The sequence below is a fragment of the Orcinus orca genome, chromosome 20 (assembly GCF_937001465.1).
Source record: "Orcinus orca chromosome 20, mOrcOrc1.1, whole genome shotgun sequence".
Lineage (NCBI taxonomy): Eukaryota > Metazoa > Chordata > Mammalia > Artiodactyla > Delphinidae > Orcinus > Orcinus orca.
In genome coordinates this window covers 14503302-14521786 of record NC_064578.1, presented here as the reverse complement: position 1 = coordinate 14521786, position 18485 = coordinate 14503302, and the positions used below count along the sequence as shown (strand labels likewise).

Below are 18485 nucleotides of genomic sequence, written 5' to 3'. Positions count from 1 at the left end.
GTGTTAGAGTTGAAGACAGTGGTGAGTTTTGGCTCACACGGTACGTCTAATCTAGCTAAGCCTCTAAATTGTTCCCCTCCCCTCTCCCCATTGGTTGTCTCCCATAATCTCTGGACTTCCAAGCAAGATTAGCTACCTCTCACTCCAAATAAAGGCCCAGTTGAAATCATTTTGCAGGTGTCCTCCTCGTTTAGCAGAATGAAATTTTGAAAACTTCATTCACCAACTGTTCCTTGAGCACCTCCAATGTGCTGGGCTCAATGCCACCATCTACTTTCATACCTCGGTTCCATGACACGCACACCTGCCTACAGGGTGGCAGAAGTGAACTTCTCTGAGTGTGTTCTCTCCTTCGTGTGATATTGTCTCCCTGGTACATCACGCACCACAAGAGCACGTTAGTCACTCAGAACACTTTCCCGTGTGTGATTCACTGGGTCTGAGTTTTTCCTCTGCTACTTAAAAAGATTTGACTTTAGTTAAGGTCACCTCTCCAAGGCAGGTGTTTTTTTCTCGATTGTTAAATGGAGATAATAGTCTCTCTCTCAACAGCTGTGAGCTAAAATGAGATGATGTCAACAAATGCTTCCTTAGCTCAGTACTGGACCCGGCACAGTGAGCACTCAATGAAATGTCAACCATTGGGTGAGCCACTTAGCCTTCTTGAACCTTCATTTCATCTGTAAAATGTGAGTAAGAAATCTTGACCTGCCAACCTGCCAAGTGGTAGTAACTAAGGCAAGTTTTGCTAAGGCATTTTGAATGTCGCTACAGTGATTTGAGAGGAGCTGAGCTGGACCAGTGCACCACACAGGGGTCGCAGTGGCCAAAGTCCTCATTTTTCCAAGCCCCGGACCCAGACACGGGCAAAGCTCTACTCAGGGTATGTTTCAGGGAACAAATCCTAGGTGAGAATAGTGTGTGTTGGGAAGTTTTTTGGGGGGGTTCAGGTGGGAAATGGGTTGTTTGATTTTTGCTGCTGTTAGACTTGTCTTACCACTCAGTGAAAACTCTGCGGGACTCCAGCCACTGCCTCGGGCTAAGGTGGTGGAGCAGAAGCGGCTTTCTGTGGCACTGGTGTTTGTATTTTAAGCGAGCAGTGTAGACTTCTAGTTGTTGTTTTCCTCCAAGCTTTACTTTTTGTAAAAGTAGAATCTAGATATTTTCTCATTTCTATTTGAGGTTTAGTTTTGATCCTTCACCTTGGATAGGTTCTATAAGAACTAGCAATAGGAAGGATTTAAGAGGAGAGAGGAAAGGTAATATATTCCAGAGAAAAGAGTCAGCAAACATGCAGGGGTAAAAATGGCCAACACACATCAGAGGAAAATGACATTGACTGAATTTTTTTAATAGCCACTTTGGCATACATTGAAACGGGCTTATGTTTGCTGATTTCTTACTAACTGTATAGACAGTCTGAGATTTCTGTCAAAATTGCTGTTTTTAGAAGTGTACTAAAAATTTGGTTTGAACTTATTAGTAGTTTAATCTCATTTATAATATGAAAATAAAACAATGTTATAAAAAAAGATGGCAACTAGAAAAACTACCCTTTATAATAAGAACATGTATATTTCTAGTTGCATCTTACATGAACGGAATATCTGAGACTAGTTGTAAAGTATAAGCACAGCTATAAAACTTTAGGTTAAAATTACTGAAAGAACTTTATTTTTGAGATTCAGTGTTAATGATCTGTTACATTATGGAAACAATTCAGAATTGTGAGAGATTACAATCGACCTTTGAAGGCCTACTCTGTAGGGCGCTGGAAGGGATGCAGAAATAAAGAAGGCTCCAAAATGCCTGTATAGTCTAGTAAAATCAACTGCTTTATCTTTGTACTCAGCTGAATAACACGTTTAAGAAGTTTATGAATTTTATTTCTCACTATTTGGAGGCGTCATATTTCAGGAAATTATAAAATATTTCAGGAAAGTGAATTCCAATCAAATGACTTGAAACAAGAAAGCAACTAGCTTGGAAAGGTGGCAAAAACCATTTTATCTGAGCCCTACCCCAGGAATCCCGAGGAGGAACATGCATGCTAAAAGCACCTACCTGTCTTCAGGTTTCAGGGATCCAACCTCTGGGACCCATGCAGTCATGGTATACTGTCGAATGGGCAGGAGAGTTTTCTTCCAGGAGAGAGCCAGAATGTAATTACTCATTTGGAATCTAATCACACAAATGCTTTATAATCATTCCCCTGGGATCAAATACAGGGGGAAACGGCATGTTTTTCTTAGTGACTTTAGTTTGGTCAGGCAAGCTATTTCCACTGTAACACTGGGCCTGCTACCCCTGATGTGTTGTTCTCATCGTTCAGAATTTCTCTGGCTACTTAGTATTATTACCTTACCATTTGGTAAGAGAGTCAAACCATAAGCGTGTATGCAAACTTCCAATGTTGATCTTTGTAGCGAAGGTGGAGGTATTTTTTTCTAGCTCTCAGCCAACAAAGACATTGATAGAAAAATGGGATGATCATCTAGCTTTGCACTGGTGCCAAAGGGAACATTTATAAAATCAAGTACATGAAAACCACAATTATGTAATGTGGTTTTTGAGAGAAATAAGGAAGCTGGGTTGACTTTTAGGTTCCAGTAGTAGATCTCAGAGTATCCCAGACCACAGGTATTCTGGTGCATCATTATAATTGCTGTGCTGTTCTTGGCTGTCCTTGTAGTGCTTCTGTTCTTGGTAGCTCCGCAGGGCCAGCACCACGCTGGCGCCATACATCACCACCAGAAGACAAGCAAAGGTGGCTGCTGCTCCATCAGTGCCTGCCAGCTGGCAGTTCATCCAGGTGAGACCCCTGCGGGCATAGACCCTCTCTCTTGTCCTGCAGGTGTCTGTGGCATTGATCCGCAAGGCCGCATGGAGGTAAAGGCCGATGCCTACGCAGTAGCCCAATGCCGCGAGGAGGCTGAAGGCGGCCTCAAAGAGGAGCCACTTCCCCGGCAGTTTGTTTAGACTCTTGGCTCCTTGGAGTAAAACACCCAAGGTGAGGACACCCAGCCCCAGAGAAACAGCCACGCCGCTGTATATCAGGGGCGCCCGGAGGATCGTGTACTGCTGGTCCAGCTGCCGAACCTGCTCCAGCTCAGTGCCCTCAAACGGTGAGTAATAGCCGTTCCCAAAGCCACCGCCGCTGGCAAAGCTGGCACTGAATCCAGCAAGGACAAAGTAGGAGGCCACGATACACATGAGAACCATCCCATTCAATATCACCTCCACTATCTGTATCACACCTAGGAGGAGAGAGATCGGGAATTTAACACTGACGTCACTTACCCAGGAAAGCTCTCTAGGTCAGGCAAGAGAAATACCACCTGATTGTGAGGACATGGTCAGACTCAACAGTAACATCCTTGGTTTTTGTTTTTTAATACTCATGTTTGAAAATCAAAATGCCACTGTGGAAAAACTTTTGGCCGTTACTTTAAAAACTATACATACATTTACCATGTGACCTTGCAACTGTACCCCTGAGCATTCATCCTAAAGAAATGAAAACTTCGGTCTGCACAAAAACATGTACACAGATGTCACAGTAAACCCTAATGCCCTCCAATGGGCGAATGGTTCAACAATCTGGTACAGCCATCCCCAGGGGAAACTCTACTCAGCAATGGAAAGGTATGAGCAGCTGATACTCGGAACAGCTCGGATGGATCTCAAGGGATTCATGATGAGTGAAAAAAGCCAGTCTCAAAAGGTTACATACTGTATGATTCCATTTACATAACAGTCTCAAAATGAGAACAGATTAGTGGTTGTCAGGGAGGAGTGGGATTGGGGGAGCGGGAGGGGGATGGGTGTGACTATAAGTGGGGAGCGTAGGGAAGTTCCAGTGATGGAACAGTTCTGTAGCTGATTGTGGCAGTGGTCACACGAATCTACACAGGTGATAAAACCGCACAGACCTACACTCACACAGACATGAGTGCGTGTAATACTGGTCAAATCTAACTAAGCTCTGGAGAGTGTCAATTTCCCGGTTGTGATTTTGTACTATAGTCACCACTGGGGAAAACCAGGTTAAGGATACACAGGATCTCTGTTCTATATTAGCAACGTTTTGTGAATCTATAATTATTTCAAATTTTAAAGTTTAAAAAAATCAAAATGACATAAAAGGGCATAAACTGAGAAAAATCACCCATGTCCCTGTCCACCCTGTTCTCTACCCCCAACCACTTTCATTATTTTCTGATATAACTTTCCAGCGTTCGTTTATGCAAGTAAAAGCACTCAAATCTGAATTTCATCCCCCCTTTCCCTGCTTGTGTCACAGGGAGGACACCACCCACACTGCTCTGCATCGTGCTTTACTCTTCCTGGAGATGTTTTCAGATCAGCTCCTACAGTGTCCACATGCTCTGTTACGTGGCCTCCAAGCCCGCTGGGTGGGTGCACCAGTCTATTCAGCCAGGATCCTACTGCTGGATACTTGGCCTGTTCACTTGGGGGGGTTCTTACAAGTTTAAGGAACCCGCAAATGCCATGAGGCAGTGGAAGCCAAGAGGTGAATGGAGATGAATGTCGACTTGTCCAAAGTCACCTTTCATTTGTCACTGACAGGGGCCCCAGCCTCTCGTTAGGCGTCTTCCTGGGAGAAGGTCTCCTGTTGTTCTCTCAGGGGTCAGAGATGAGAATGAAGAGAAAAGCATATGAACCTAGAGTGGGAATGCCAGGCTCACATCCCCGCTCTTTACTGCCTTGTGACCGTGCCCAAGTCACTGACTCTAAGCCTCAGACACTTCACCGGACAAATGAAGGTAATGCCTCCCTGTCTTATCCCACAGGGCTGGGATGAGGCCCAAATGAAAGCAAGTATGTGAAAATACCTGGAAAATTATAAAATGTTATGCAAGTGGACGGTGATGCTACCCAGTAACATATATAAAATGGAAGGAGAGGGGACTTCCCTGGTGGCGCAGTGGTCAAGAATCCACGTGCCAATGCAGGGGACATGGGTTTGATCCCTGGTCCAGGAAGATCCCACATGCCGCAGAGCAACTAAGCCCGTGAGCCACAACTACTGAGCCTGTGCTCTGGAGCCTGCATGCCACAACTACTGAGCCCGCATGCCACAACTACTAAGCCCACGTGCTGCAACTAATGAAGCCCGGGCACCTAGAGCTTGTGCTCCGCAACAAAAGTAGCCATCACAATGAGAAGCCTGGGCACTGAAATGAAGAGTAGCCCCTGCTCGCCGCAACTAGAGAAAGCCCGTGCGCAGCAATGAAGACCCAATGCAGCCAAAAAAAATAAAATAAAGGGGATTAATAAGAGATTTAAGAACAAAAGGGACAGGGAGTTCCTTGGTGTCCAGTGGGGAAAACTCCACGCTCCCAATGCAGGGGGCCTGGCGTTCAATCCCTGGTTGGGGAACTAGATCCCGCGTGCCGCAATTAAGACCCGGTGCAGCCAAAATAAATAAATAAATATTAAAAAAAAAAAAAAGAAAAGGGACAAATTTATGAAAAGCATGGTTTCCCAGAAGTCAGGAAAACCCTCTGATACACAAGGGGGTACCACAACGTTTATAAACTGGGCAGCTAAAGACCAGTATGTCTGATGTACTTGGGCAACAGCTACTGAGCTTGCTGATTCCATCTCCTGCTGGGCCCACACAAATTCCTAGGAGGTCCACGGAATGCAGCAGTTACGGGCTCTGACAGTTGAGAAGCTACATTCCTCTAATTTAAATCTGAAAATAACATCAGACCAGAACTGCCCACTCTCCTCCCAGGCACCATAAGCTACTGGCTACTCTATCCCTACAAGCAGCGCAAATTAATTGACCCAGACATCATTCTAATTCACGGGGAGTAGCTATCTCCCCCACCCAACACCTTTCTCTGCCTTGGTTTTCCTTCTGCATGCAGTTAATCTCTCACCCCCTGAAGGGAAGCAGGGATACTGTGCTACTACAAGATGTGGGCAACCTGAATGTTTCCTTCTGGGACAAGATTCTGCCAAAACAGCAGCAGCATAATCCACGCAGCCCATATCTGCCAGGCTGAAATGTAATATATCTATTGATCTTGTCAACCACTCCACTGACTGCAACAATCAAGAGGAATAATGGTCTGTTGCTGGGGCCAATGATGAAGAAATATGGCCACTGGATATTATCAGAGCACCAGCCAGGCCTGACCTGGCTTTGCTGAAAACATCGAGCAGGTTCAAGTATTTCCAAGCATGTTGTTAGTGCAGAAAGATTCACAGACATCAGGAGAAAAGAAAAGAGTGGCCTACTAGAGCTAGCGGTTTATCCCTATGGAGGGATAAACTGTAGAGGGAAGTGGAAACCGAAACAGACAGGAGATTTTTATTGTAAAATAGCATCTTTTTGGGTGAGGCTGCTTTTGTGGCTGATCATTTAATACTCTGCTTAACTAAACATCTACTATCTGCCTTTTCACTGTAAATGTGAAAAAACTGAGGAAAGCAAATCAAATGAAAACATGTTTTTCTAAAATAAGGCTAAGACATGTGCAGTCAAGTCTTACATAAAATGAAAAAAAATTTTTAATTTCCTCTCCAGAAGCAAATACTGTTAATACATTCTTATATATTCTTCAAGAAGTTTTCTAATCATATACAAGCAACTATATGTATTTCCTTTTGTAAACCCAAATGGAACTCATCTTTTAAATGTGAAAAGAAAATCATATTATAAACATATTGTAAAGAGAACCATCACCTCCAAATTAAAATTTTTCTTTGGATTTTTATTGGAGTCACGTAAAGCAAAGAACATATTCACTTGTACCAAGAATATATTATAATGGGCCATAAGTCCTAATTTAACATGCAGTAAGAACCCATGAAGTTGTCTGGCCAAAAGTAGCATACTTATCCTGGGAAAGATTTTACTTTCTTTAATTTTGGATGGATCCTGAATTCCAGATGTCGGGTTGAATTCGTCGTACAATGGTACATTTACAAGAGGTACAAAACACTTATTGAGCTTTCAAGCCCATTGTAAGGGGCTTGTTAGAATACCTCCTTTGCAACCCAGTGAATTAATCTGATTGCTCTTTCCTCAGCCCACGTCTCCCTCCAGCTTCCATCTTACAGCAGCAGTTTCCCAGGCATCCCCATCCCCTGCCATCCAGAGCATTAAGGAAGTGAAGGGCCTAGAGTTCAGTGAGGAAAATATTCGAGGCTAATCTGCTTAAGACCGCTGTGTTTAGAGAACTTCAGGCCGAAATGTTTTTTCATGTCTGTGTGGCTTTTTGTGAACTTTGAGGATAAGGTTCTTCAAATTCACTTGGTTATCTCCCTTTATTCACTCAAGAAGTGCATTTTGCTGCAGCATATGCCTTTTCCTTGTGGGTCTTGGGCTCTAGTTTTGGTTGTTTTTTGTTGTTGTTTTGTTTTTGTTTTTTAAAGTAATTTTGGTTGGTCCCTTGCCAACAGAGGGCTCCAGGACCAGGGTTTATTACATCAGGCAGTGCTGCTCTATGTACCCTGGAGCTAGGCCCAGCAAACTAAAATTGGTCTGTTACTTTCCAAGGGTTGGCAAGTTCTGCAACAAAATATTCCACGAAAGACAGTGGTTCAGAGTAACTTCCATCACTTGAGTTTTTCGGAACTTTTTAATTTTTTTTTGCAGTACATGGGCCTCTCACTGTTGTGGCCTCTCTCGTTGCGGAGCACAGGCTCCGGACGCGCAGGCTCAGCGGCCATGGCTCTGCGGCATGTAGGATCTTCCCGGACACAGGGCACGAACCCGCGTCCCCTGCATCGGCAGGCAGACTCTCAACCACTGCGCCACCAGGGAAGCCCCGGAACGTTTTAAAAAGCCTGAAACTCCAGCATTTCCGCAGGCTTCTCTTTCAGCTTCCTAATCTTTCGGTAACCCCTTATGGCCAGCACGGCCCCCAGGGCAAAGACCCCGATGCCCAGGGCAGCAAAGATTCCAGCACCTATGTCTCCCCCATGGAAACTGCAGCTGAAGCCACTGTATCCTTTCCTCTGGTACAGCGCCTCCCTCTCCTTACACACGGGAGAGGCGTAGGCAGCCGAGAGGTAGTGGAAGTAGAAGTACAAGGCTGGGATGTATGCCCCAGCAATGAGCACGTCCAACAAGGCTTCAATCACCAGCCATAGGGGGCAATGCCACGGGACCCGCAGGACGCCCATGGCGATGAGGAGGCAGCAGAAGGCCATGAGGGCTCCGCTGCAGGCCATTGCCACGGTGACCATGGGCAGCTTTAGCTGGTAGAACTGGACGTCCAGCTGCTGCGCTTTCTCCCCGTCAGCACCATCGAAACCACTGTAAGCCCCTCCGTACTGGTAGTAGTAAATGCCCCCCAGGCTGGTGATGCCCGTGTAGCCCCCTGTGGAACTGTAAGACACAGAGCTGCAGGCCAGGATCAGCAAGTTCAGGAGAACCTCCAGCATTTGGCAGCAGGCTGCAAAAGAAGGGCGTGTTACCATTTTGAGAGATGCTACTTTGCACTTGGAGACTTCCACCTTGAGGCTTATCTTCCCCGTGGCAGCTCACACCACAGCCAGCTCTTTATTCTGCCCCCTGCAAGGCCTGAGCAGCCAAAGCTACATGATTAGCATTAGATGGTAGCAGGGAACTGTGGTCTCCAGAAATGATGTCAGAGGTACTTTGGACTGAAAAGGGTAACTCTCAAAAGAGCAAAGCAGCCTGCTCCAGGTGGGCTGCAGGATGATGGGGGCAGAAATCAGGCCAGTGAGCAGAAAGAAAGGTGTCCTTTATGGAAGGCAAGAACATTCTCTGCCCTAGCCCTTCCCTGCCAAGAAGACTGAAAAATAGTTATATCCTCTTTAGACATGTTTTGTGGCCATCTTCAGTTTGAAAGAGGAAATTTCTCCAAATTTGAAGGAACTTATAGTGCTTAAAAAATATAATGACGTTAGAAAAAAAGCATGGAAGTTATCCATCACAATGTTAACCGTGGTTCACATATATTAGGGATAGGAAAGGTTAAGTTAATTAAACCTATAAGGCTTACTGAATTAGAGAAACATAATTGGTTTTACTGTTCTTAGACTTTAATTCAATAAGTATGTTTTAAAGTTTAATTTTGTTTTCTTTTCATTTCCCTAAAGAGCAAATCTGGGCTGTGATATTTTCCCAGGGCTGGATTTTTTCAGGATCCTTGGCTGCTTTATCTTGGACGATGAAAGAGTCCCAGATCTTCCACCAAAGCTGGCTACTTTCCTTAAAGTCAGCTTTACTGTTATATAACTTATACACAACAAAATGACCTGCGTTAAGCAAACAGCTTAGTGAGTTTTGACAACTGTGTATGCCATGTAATCATAATCAAGATATAGACTGTTTTCATCCCCCCAGAAAGTTCCCTAGTCACCCCTTGTGGTCAACCCCTCACCTTCCTCCTCAGGCCACCACTGATCTGCTCTCTGTCATTAGGAACTAGGTTTGTCTTTCTCGAATTTCATGCAAATGGAATCATACAGTTAATGTACTCTTCTGTGTGTTACTTCTTTCTCTCAACATAATATAAAGCTGGGTGCTTCTGAGCTGGGAGTTGTACGTGCTGACATAGGCTCAGTCCCATAAGCACTGAGTTAGGGTTTTAAATAAGCATATAAAAGGGGGAGGGAGAATGCAAGTTGGGGGGCAAAACCCCCACCACTGTCCCTCTGAACCTTTTCAGTGTGGTCACAAGTCAATGCCACTGGCAGTGAGAAGCCATCTCAAAACCTAAACCTCCAGGCTCTGAGTGAGAGACAGCACCACTGACTATAGAGATTACAACGTTTGGAGAGAGAATGAAATTAAATTTTTAAGGATGGTTTGCAAGTAAGGGAAACATCAAGCACTTGCATGAAGCTGAATGCAAACATCACCCTTTTTTTTTTTTTTCCACAATTTCCTTGTTACACTGGCCTAGCTCTCCTTTTACAATCTTCTCCATCATGATTTGAGCACCAAAGGTCTAAAGAAAGAGGAAAAGGACAAAAGGGAAAGGGGAAGCTGCTCCAAATGCAAATCATCGGAGGGAGCCAGGAGGGGAGCAGGCCATGTACCTTCTCCCCAGGGAACTTGTAATTCCTCACCAGTCTCTCCAAATAATAAACCTATAACACAACCTATATATGACAGGATTCCTAGTGATCTGATATGCACACGTGACGTCTGTACTTGCTGTTTATCTGATCTTTATCCTCAGCCTTTAAAGATTTTAGTACCTGAGGAGTCTTGCCCGTAACCGTGAATTCGGGGCTTATCTATTTTTGTCAGTGTTCCACTGAACTTCCTAAGGGTGACTCAGCCCAAACTGCAGGGTCTCCCTAGGAAGTTAGAGAGAGCCACAGCTGCCTCCCATTTTTGCCAGTTTGCTGGAGGAGGACATGATTTCACTGATGAGGAAAAGAAATCACAAAAGATCTACTCTAAGACGAGCCTGAAAATCTTCAGGTGACCTTTACCCAGGTGTGAATTTCCTGTTTGAGACAAGTTCCCAGTGTTTAATGGCTGTTGCTCTCAACACAACACAGCATTGTGTATTTATATGGGTCCCTGCGTGTCCAGAGATCTTTATAAGCCCTCATTTGTTAGCTTCTGACTGCTGAACTATCCTTTCACTATCTTGACTCAGAAACCCAACATCTAGGCCCAACCAAACAGCCAGAAGCAATCAAAGCTAAATCAGGGGCCTCAAGCTCTGCCCTCTCCTCTTGGTAAATCAATCGCTGAAGAAGAATACCTCTAGAGAGAAACCTGTGAAAGAGCGTCTGGCTTGTTCCTATTCTTTATATCATCGAGAAAAGAAGGTCAAGCACGTAAACCACTTCAGGCCTTAGAGTCAGGTTCTAACTTTCAATTCCAGCTCTTCCACTTAACTGCTGTGTGAATTTGTATAACTTACTGTACCTCTCTGAGCCTCAGGAGTTGTTGAGAGAATTAAAAGCAACGGGGTGTGCCAACATACGTAAACTAGAGTGAGGATTCTTGTACCTGGATTGCCTAGAGCTCTTCCATGAAAGTTCTACATAATCCCATAATAATTTATCTCATTGTAATCACTCTAAGAGACATCTTCAGGGGCTTCCCTGGTGGCACAGTGGTTAAGAATCCCCCTGCCAATGCAGGGGACACGGGTTCGAGCTCTGGTCCGGGAAGATCCCACATGCCACGGAGCAACTAAGCCCGTGTGCCACAACTACTGAGCCTATGCCCTAGAGCCCGCAAGCCACAACTACTGAGCCCATGTGCCACTACTGAAGCCTGCACACCTAAAGCCTGTGCTCCATAACAAGAGAAGCTACCGCAATGAGAAGCCCGCACACCACAGTGAAGAGTAGCCCCCGCTCGCCGCAACTAGAGAAAGCCCGCACGCAGCAATGAAGACCCAATGCAGCCAAAAATAAATAAATAAATAAAAAAGAGACATCTTCAGGTATAAGTTCCATGATTTCTCCCCCTTAGGCCAAGAAGTTTTCCCCTCTTAGTCATAGGTAGCCGAGGAAAATTTCTTACCCAATCATGTGAGCCACAAGGGTAAGATTTTCTTCACCCTGACAAACCAGATTTTCTTCATTGTTGGCAAGGCCAGGCCTGGTGCTAGGATGGGAACTCTGGGAAACCACATTTGGAGCTGACACATGATATTATTTAAGTGTTCTTCATACTGTGGATTCTAATAAGTGTGGTTTTTTGTTTTTGTTTGTTTTCAATGAAATAGAAGTTACTGCCCTTCGTAGGTGATGGCGTGTTGTTTCATGACGTGTGTGTGCACATGCGCGCACATGTGAACTTGTTCTTAATGTGAAACCTATTTCTTACTGTGGGTCTCAGTCAACAACATTTAAAAGCCATGATGGCAGGTTTAGGCATCAGATCTCCTGTCCTGTGGCATGAGCTCAACCCGGCTGCCATCTCCGGTGATCTCTCTTTAACTCGGCCTGCCTTGCCAGAGGGGTCCCCCTCTGACAGCCGGCAACTCAGAGCTGGCTCTGAAAACTGCAGGCACGACTGCCTCACCACATCCGGGCCCGTCCGAGGAGAAACATGGGAAACCTAGCCGCCCCTTTCAGATGTTCCTACCCTTCTTTAGAAAGTGTGAACTTCACGCAGGTATGAAAACGAAAATACGAGGAAACCAAAAGGGAAGTCGGCTTGGATTTTTGCTCCATCATCTCGGACCCCGTCCAGAACCACCAGCAACGGTAAGTAATTGGTCAAACTGCCTTCAAAATGGCTCACCTCTCGCGGTGCACAGGTATCTGCACTTGTGGCATTCCAGGAGCCCTTCAGCCTCTGACTGGTAATATTCCACTTCCTGTACTCCAGGCCTGGGGGTCGAAAGCGGATATCTCCCTGAAGTGGGCTCACTATAATCAAACACATGTGTGGCCATTAGCGGGCTTCAAATTCAATAGCTTGTTCAGCATTAGAATTCTGGACACCTCACGCTGGGCTCAGACATTAAAGAATGCACAGAACAGAAAATCTGCCACAGATTTCATATTCCAGAGGATTTTCTGGTTTATTGGCTATACAAGGCCTGCAAACACTTGGCCCAGTTCTGCTAATTAAGCACGTCACTTATCTCAGTAATTCTGAGCCCCGCCTCCCATGCTGGCTTGGCCTGCGGGGGAGGGTGTGTGTGTGTTGCGGGGGATATCTAACAGGTAGCTGGGAGCCACCTGGGGGAGCTTTTCAGTTCAGTGAGGACTAGGCCCTCTTCAAAACTAGTTTGCATTCACAAGACTGATGCCCAGGCTGGCATTCTCTTCCTTCCCTTGTTACTTTGGAAAGAGTTGAATCCACAATCATTCTCTAGGCTATGGGTGGTACAGACAACTTTGGACATCTTCACATCTCTCCCTCTTCCTCTGCCAGCCCTGGAATATTCTGTTCCTTCTCCTCAACACCCGCCCCCCCCTTCCCTATCACTTTATCCAGCACATCCTGGGCTTTGTCCAAGATTCAGTGGTGAACGGTGGGGGCTGCATTCTACTAGCTGGGCTCCAGGGATCCTTCTAGAACATAGATCTCACCATGTATTTTTTGCATTTGAAATCCATAAAGTCCAAACTTTAAGCACAGCAAGGGAGGGCCCGTGCTCATCTCTCTCCACTCACAACCTCATGTTCACAGACCCAGCCATAGTGAAAGGCTCCTCTCCCTGCCCCAAAAGATGACCTGCATTCCCATGCCTCCAGGTCACCGTGGAAACTACTTCTCTGCTTGAGACAGCCTCTTGCTCCTTCTCCAGAACGCAGCTTTGAGACTATCTCCTCCAGAAAACATTCCAGAGCCCAGTCAGGGCCCCAGTTCTGTTCTCTTTGTGTCTGTCCCCCCGCTGGAGTGGCACGTTTCACAGGTGCTGCAAATTGGTCTGTTTACTTGTCAGTGTCCTGTGGACACCGTGAGTAGATCTCTGTAGTTCCTGGCCCTACCTCCCATCCATTAAATACATGCTTATTATGTGGAGGAGAGACAGAAATAAATTGCTCTTGGTTTTAAACCACCAACTGTGAGCAAAAGAAGCAAAAGTATTCCCTTCACTAGCTTTGGGGCTTGGCGGGGGTGGGGACAGGGGGGCCAGGACACCAGTTTAGAAGGAAACCCAAACATGAAGCTCTGGATTCTCCCAGGCCTGGCAGTTGCAATGCAGTGTGGCTTTAGGCAGGGAGACAGTAGCCAGTGCCTGTGACTGTAACTGGGCACACCCTTCGTCACAGTTTGGCTAGTTAGTTCTAGATAATGTAACATAAACTCAGGATAATAGCTTTCCCGCTGTGTGGACACAACCAGAAGAGAGACTGGGCTTAAGCCTCCAAGTTCCATAGCAGAGAGGAGCCTGGACTCCTAGGGATGAGGGCAAAAACCGGAAGGCAGTCATCACTCCAGTACTTGCCTGTCTCCTTCTTGGCCTGGCATCTAATCTGGGCATTCAGTAATATTTGTGGAGTTGGATGGAATGTGCAATGGAAAAAAGACCACTTCCCTAGAAGGGGAGTGGGGTCTAGGACCACCACCTCTCTTTCCTTCCATCCTTACCCTCTCCCAGCTCACACTCTTCCAGAACGTCATGAAGCTTTCACCCCACAGGCCTTATGGGAACTCTGTTCTACAAGGTAGTGATGGCAAAGTTTGTTCATTCAGGAGGGTGGGGTCTGAAACAATCATGGGATTTGAATGAGGCTGCCCAGAAAGACCTCACTGACAAAGGGGGAAAAAAAATCTCTGCCCTTTTGTGCAGAGTTTTAGGTACATTCAGTTCTTTGGCTAAAAGTGTATCTTCTCCCAGCTGTCTGGTTTTGAAATGCATATACCCCTGGAAGGGATTACACATTAAACTATTAGCTTTTCATTGGTCTTTTATTAGGCCCGGGCCTCCAGGGAACGGGACTTTGGGGAGGGCTGGTTGTGGAGCACAGGACAAGGGTCTGAAGCCCCAAGGGGCAGTCCTGTGACCACATGGGTGGGGGTCAGAGAGGGGCCTCAGATTAACCCAACCCACCCAATCTCCTTCCCACCCCTTCCCTTTCTAGTCCTGAAGTCCTCTCTTCCTCTTTACCTGGTCCCCGGTCCTTCCACTGCTAAAGGGGGGGTGGGGGGCACGGGGGGGTGGAGGGTGGAGGGAGGTGGGGGGTAGGTCTCTGCGTTGTTCATCAGGTTCAGGTCAAGGAGTGTGTGTGTGGGGGGGGGCACTGTAAGGTCTTCCTTCCCTCCCAGGTCACCTCTAAGAGCTCAAAAGGGAAGAATGACACTTCCTTTAAACCAGCTTCCCAGGACAAGTAGCCGGGACAGCAGAACCGCGCAGAATGGCCTCAGACCCAGGCTTCCTCCGGGGCGAGGTAGAGGGCCCTCGCTTCCCCACCTCACCTTTCTGGTCCTCGGCGTCCGAGGCCCTCCTTCCGCAGGGGCGGTGGCTCCGCGGTTTCCCAAGGCGCGGGCCAGAGGGGCGGGGCCGCGTCCCAGGTCGGCCGCCGGGGTCCGTCCCGCGTCCGACTCTGGCGGGATTGTTCCCCAACTCTTTGTTCACCGCCACGATGGTCCCCGGCCCTGTGTCTGTCCTGGCGGGGTTCCCGGTCCCTCCCCCTATCCCGGTCCTCGTCCTTCCGCCCGCCACCGTTTCTCTCCCTGCGCCGGTCCCCGGCTCTGTCCCGCTGTCTCTCGGGGTGGCGTTCTCGGTCCGGGCGGGGGTGCCGGTCTGGGTCCCGCTCTCTCGGCCGGGCCCGGGACTCGCGATTCCCCGACGTATGTTGTTCCATGGCTCTGTTCCGCGTCCCGCCCCTGAGCGACCCGAGGGCAACAATCCACAAGTTTCCCCGGCAGGTGGCCAAGCCCGGGGGCGGGGCAGGGCGGGGCGGGACGGGACGCTCACCTGCGCGCACGCGCACTAACCCTGCTGCGGGCCAGGAGAGCGTTCACTTGAGCGCGCGCGCCGGCAGGAGGCGCTGCTGAGCGCGGCCCGGGGTCTGGGCGCGCGTGCGCCTGGATGCGGTGCGAGCCTGGAAGGCCTTGCTGCTTTACACACAGAGGAGGGCACTCCCGCCCTCCCGCCGTGCCCCGTCGGCCCTGAAGTATCCGCTTCTCGACCCCTCAAGATGGGCTGCCTAGGGAACTGTGCTCTCAACTTAGCACCTTGGGTATGCTTCCCCAGAGTGTTCACCCATCCGCTCTGTCACCCATCCGTCCGCTCAGCCACCCAGCCGGCCCCCCAGCCACTGTCCGTCTCTTCCTCCCTCTCCTGCTATCTTTACAACAACTATGTTGTGGGGGACTTAAGGCCAGTTCATCCAAGAGTCCTGGACTCATAAATGTTTTTTTAAAAAATGATGAACCACACAGAATTGGCAGCCTTTTCTTTTGCCAAGGAAGGATATTTAAAAACATACAAAATTGACGTCTATTAATGAATTCTTTCAACGAATATGTGTGAGCCCCTAGCCTAGCAGGCGCGGGAGATCCAGCAATGAACTCTCCTTGTACCGTGCGTCCATTCTACTGTGTGTGGAAAAGGAGAACTGGCAAGAAACAGAGAAGACAATTTGACGTCTAAATTTTAATGAAGCAGGTTTCTTTATATAGATCTGGGAAGGGGACATTTGAGTTGAGTCCTAGAAGAGAAGGAGGCAGCCTTGAGGAGAGCTGAGAGAATGTTCCAGAAAGAGAGAAACCCTGACTTACGCAGAGAGCTGTACAAGAAGGTCACTGCAATCAACTATACTCCAAAAGTTTTTAAATGAAAAAAAAAAGAGAATGTCACTGCGAGCAGAGTGAGGGGGCATGAGATGAGGCTGAGAAGTGGAGCAGGAGATGGTGTAGGGGCTTCATGGTGAAGAATCTTCATTTTCAAAGAGCAACAGGGAAATATTGAAGTGTTTTGAAACACTGAGTGGCTTGATCTGATTTACGTTTTTAAAAAATAAAGATTACTCTGGCTTCTGTGAGGAAGATGGACTGCTTGGGCCTGAGAGTACAGTCAAGAGATGAGTTAGGAAGCTACTGAAGAAATCCACGTGAGGGGTGATGGTGGCTGAGTTGATGGTGAGAAGTGGACAGATCTGGGTTGAAGTTTGGAGGAATAACTTAAAGGATGGGTGGATGGAGGTACCCTTTACTGAGATGGGAAGACTGGAGAGAACCAGGTTTGGGGAAACTTGGAGAGTTCCGTTTTGGATGTGTTGAAACCACACGACTCATCCCACGACTTAATGGAGCTCAGGTTCTTTATGTCTCGGCACAGGAGGAATTCAGCGAGAGGCAAAGCGGTAGGTAAGATGTAGATTTGTTAATATAGGATGCTTGTGAAGGATACAGGCGAGCAGGCAAGAGGGCTCTGCCTCGAGAACTAAGTGGGCTACATATTTATAATCAAAGCAAAAGTAGGGAGGGAGAGAAGACTACCTTCTTCCTCATCCTTTGTATAAAGATGTTGCAGGAAAATGGGAGAGGATGGTCATGTCCCAGGTCTCAGGCGAGTTCCTGGGACAGGCCACCAAGTAAGGATCCTTGGCTTCGTGCAGGAAAGAATTCAAGAGCAAGCCATGGTAAAGTGAAAGCAGGTTTATTCCATAGGCAGAATGTAGTCCATCTCAGAAGGAGAGAGCAGCCCCGAAATACGGGCGGTTCGTTTTTATGGGCTGGGTAATTTCATAGGCTAACGAGTGGGAGGATTATTTGAACTATTTGGGGGGAAGAGGTGGGGATTTCCAGGAATTGGGCCGCTGCCCACTTTTTGGCCTTTTATGGTTGGTCTCAGGACTGTCATGGTGCCTGTGGGTGTGTCATTTAGCATATGCTAACATATTACAGTAAGCATATAATGAGGCTCCAGGTCTACTGGAAGTTGAATCTTCTGCCATCTTGGGCCTAGAAGGGTCTAACTAGTTTTTGTCATATCCTCAACAGCTATGTTATTCTTTTAAGGAGAGACAGAGTTAGAATAGAGGTCCAGGGAAAACTAACATTTAGAGCCAAAAAGCAAGAGGACTAAGAAGTGAGGGGTGAGATAGGAGGAAACCGAGGTGGGTGGGGTCACCAGGCCTATCTGCTCAGACACCAACCCCCATCCCACAGAAGCACTCCTGTGAACTCCAACAGCTTTCTTCCCAGAGTGGAGAAGGTGGGGCCAAATCCTGGGGCCTTCTACAAATATTTATTTGCACAAAACCCTGTTCTGAACCCGGAACAACTATGGCTAGAGAAGAGTTCTGTGAACAAGCAGACACAGGATGGTCCTTTCTCTCTCAGACCTTCCCTCTGGGCCTCTGGAACCTTCTTTTTGAGTAAACAAACCCTCATAGCAGCTTACCTTTTTGTTTCATTTGCTTTATTTTGTATCTTTACCTTGATAAACATTGTATTTTGCCACATTTGTTCTATCTTTCTCTATATAGCTATAAACTTTTTTTGATGAAACATTGGAGTGTAAGTTCCAGACACATGACTCTCCCCACTGAATACTTACTCAATTTGAATTTGTCTGATCATTTCCTTATGATTAAATTCTAGTTTAATACTTTTGGCAGGAATATTAAAATAGGTGATGTTATATCCTTCTTTGTATGTTCTATCAGGAGGCACAGATGTCAGTTTGTCCCATTATTGGTGATGTTACATTTGATCACTTGGATAAGGTGGTGTCCATCATCTTCTCCATTTTAAAGGAAACCCCTCCCATTTGTATTTAATAACTTTGAGACTGTATGTTCCTTCTTAACCTTTCTTGCCTGAATGAATTATTACAACGGTGGTTGCAGAGGTGTAGTTTCTAACTCTATCAATCTTTCTATATTTATTGATTTATTGGCATTCTTCTATAATGAAGAACTTTCCCTTCCATCTTTTGTGATCATCCTGCAGAAGCAGTTTGTACACCCGACCCCCAATTTGGTTCCAATGTCAAGACTGACGATGTCAAAAATGCACCAATGGGGTATGTTTGTTGCTCACATAATGAGGATTTCTGGTGAGGGCAGAACAGTTTCCCAGGTTGGTT

General features: G+C 46.8%; 1 protein-coding gene across 2 annotated transcripts; it reads right to left on the bottom strand.

The window, feature by feature from the left end:
* Window positions 1–1651: 1651 nt before the first annotated feature.
* On the bottom strand, window positions 1652–15305 carry MARVELD3 (MARVEL domain containing 3). Of its 2 annotated transcripts, none has more exons than XM_004273235.3 (3): window positions 14864–15305; window positions 12233–12360; window positions 1652–3257 (listed from the first exon to the last, which is right to left on the bottom strand). In XM_004273235.3, exons 1-3 carry the CDS (start codon window positions 15250–15252, stop codon window positions 2620–2622), a joined length of 1155 nt encoding a protein of 384 aa, XP_004273283.1. In that variant the 5' UTR covers window positions 15253–15305; the 3' UTR covers window positions 1652–2619. The 2 variants fall into 2 exon arrangements, with proteins under 2 accessions (XP_004273283.1, XP_033290215.1); XM_033434324.2 differs by lacking the exon at window positions 1652–3257 and adding an exon at window positions 5095–8438.
* Window positions 15306–18485: the final 3180 nt, after the last annotated feature.

Excerpts from the sequence above, each read along its gene's own strand:
- MARVELD3 (XM_004273235.3), bottom strand. The coding sequence starts at position 15,252 with ATGGAACAACATACGTCGGGGAATCGCGAGTCCCGGGCCCGGCCGAGA. Across the intron at positions 12,361-14,863 it reads GGACGCCGAGGACCAGAAAG|TGAGCCCACTTCAGGGAGAT; the intron begins GTGAGGTGGGGA and ends GTTTGATTATAG. Across the intron at positions 3,258-12,232 it reads ATACCTGTGCACCGCGAGAG|GTGTGATACAGATAGTGGAG; the intron begins GTGAGCCATTTT and ends CTCTCCTCCTAG.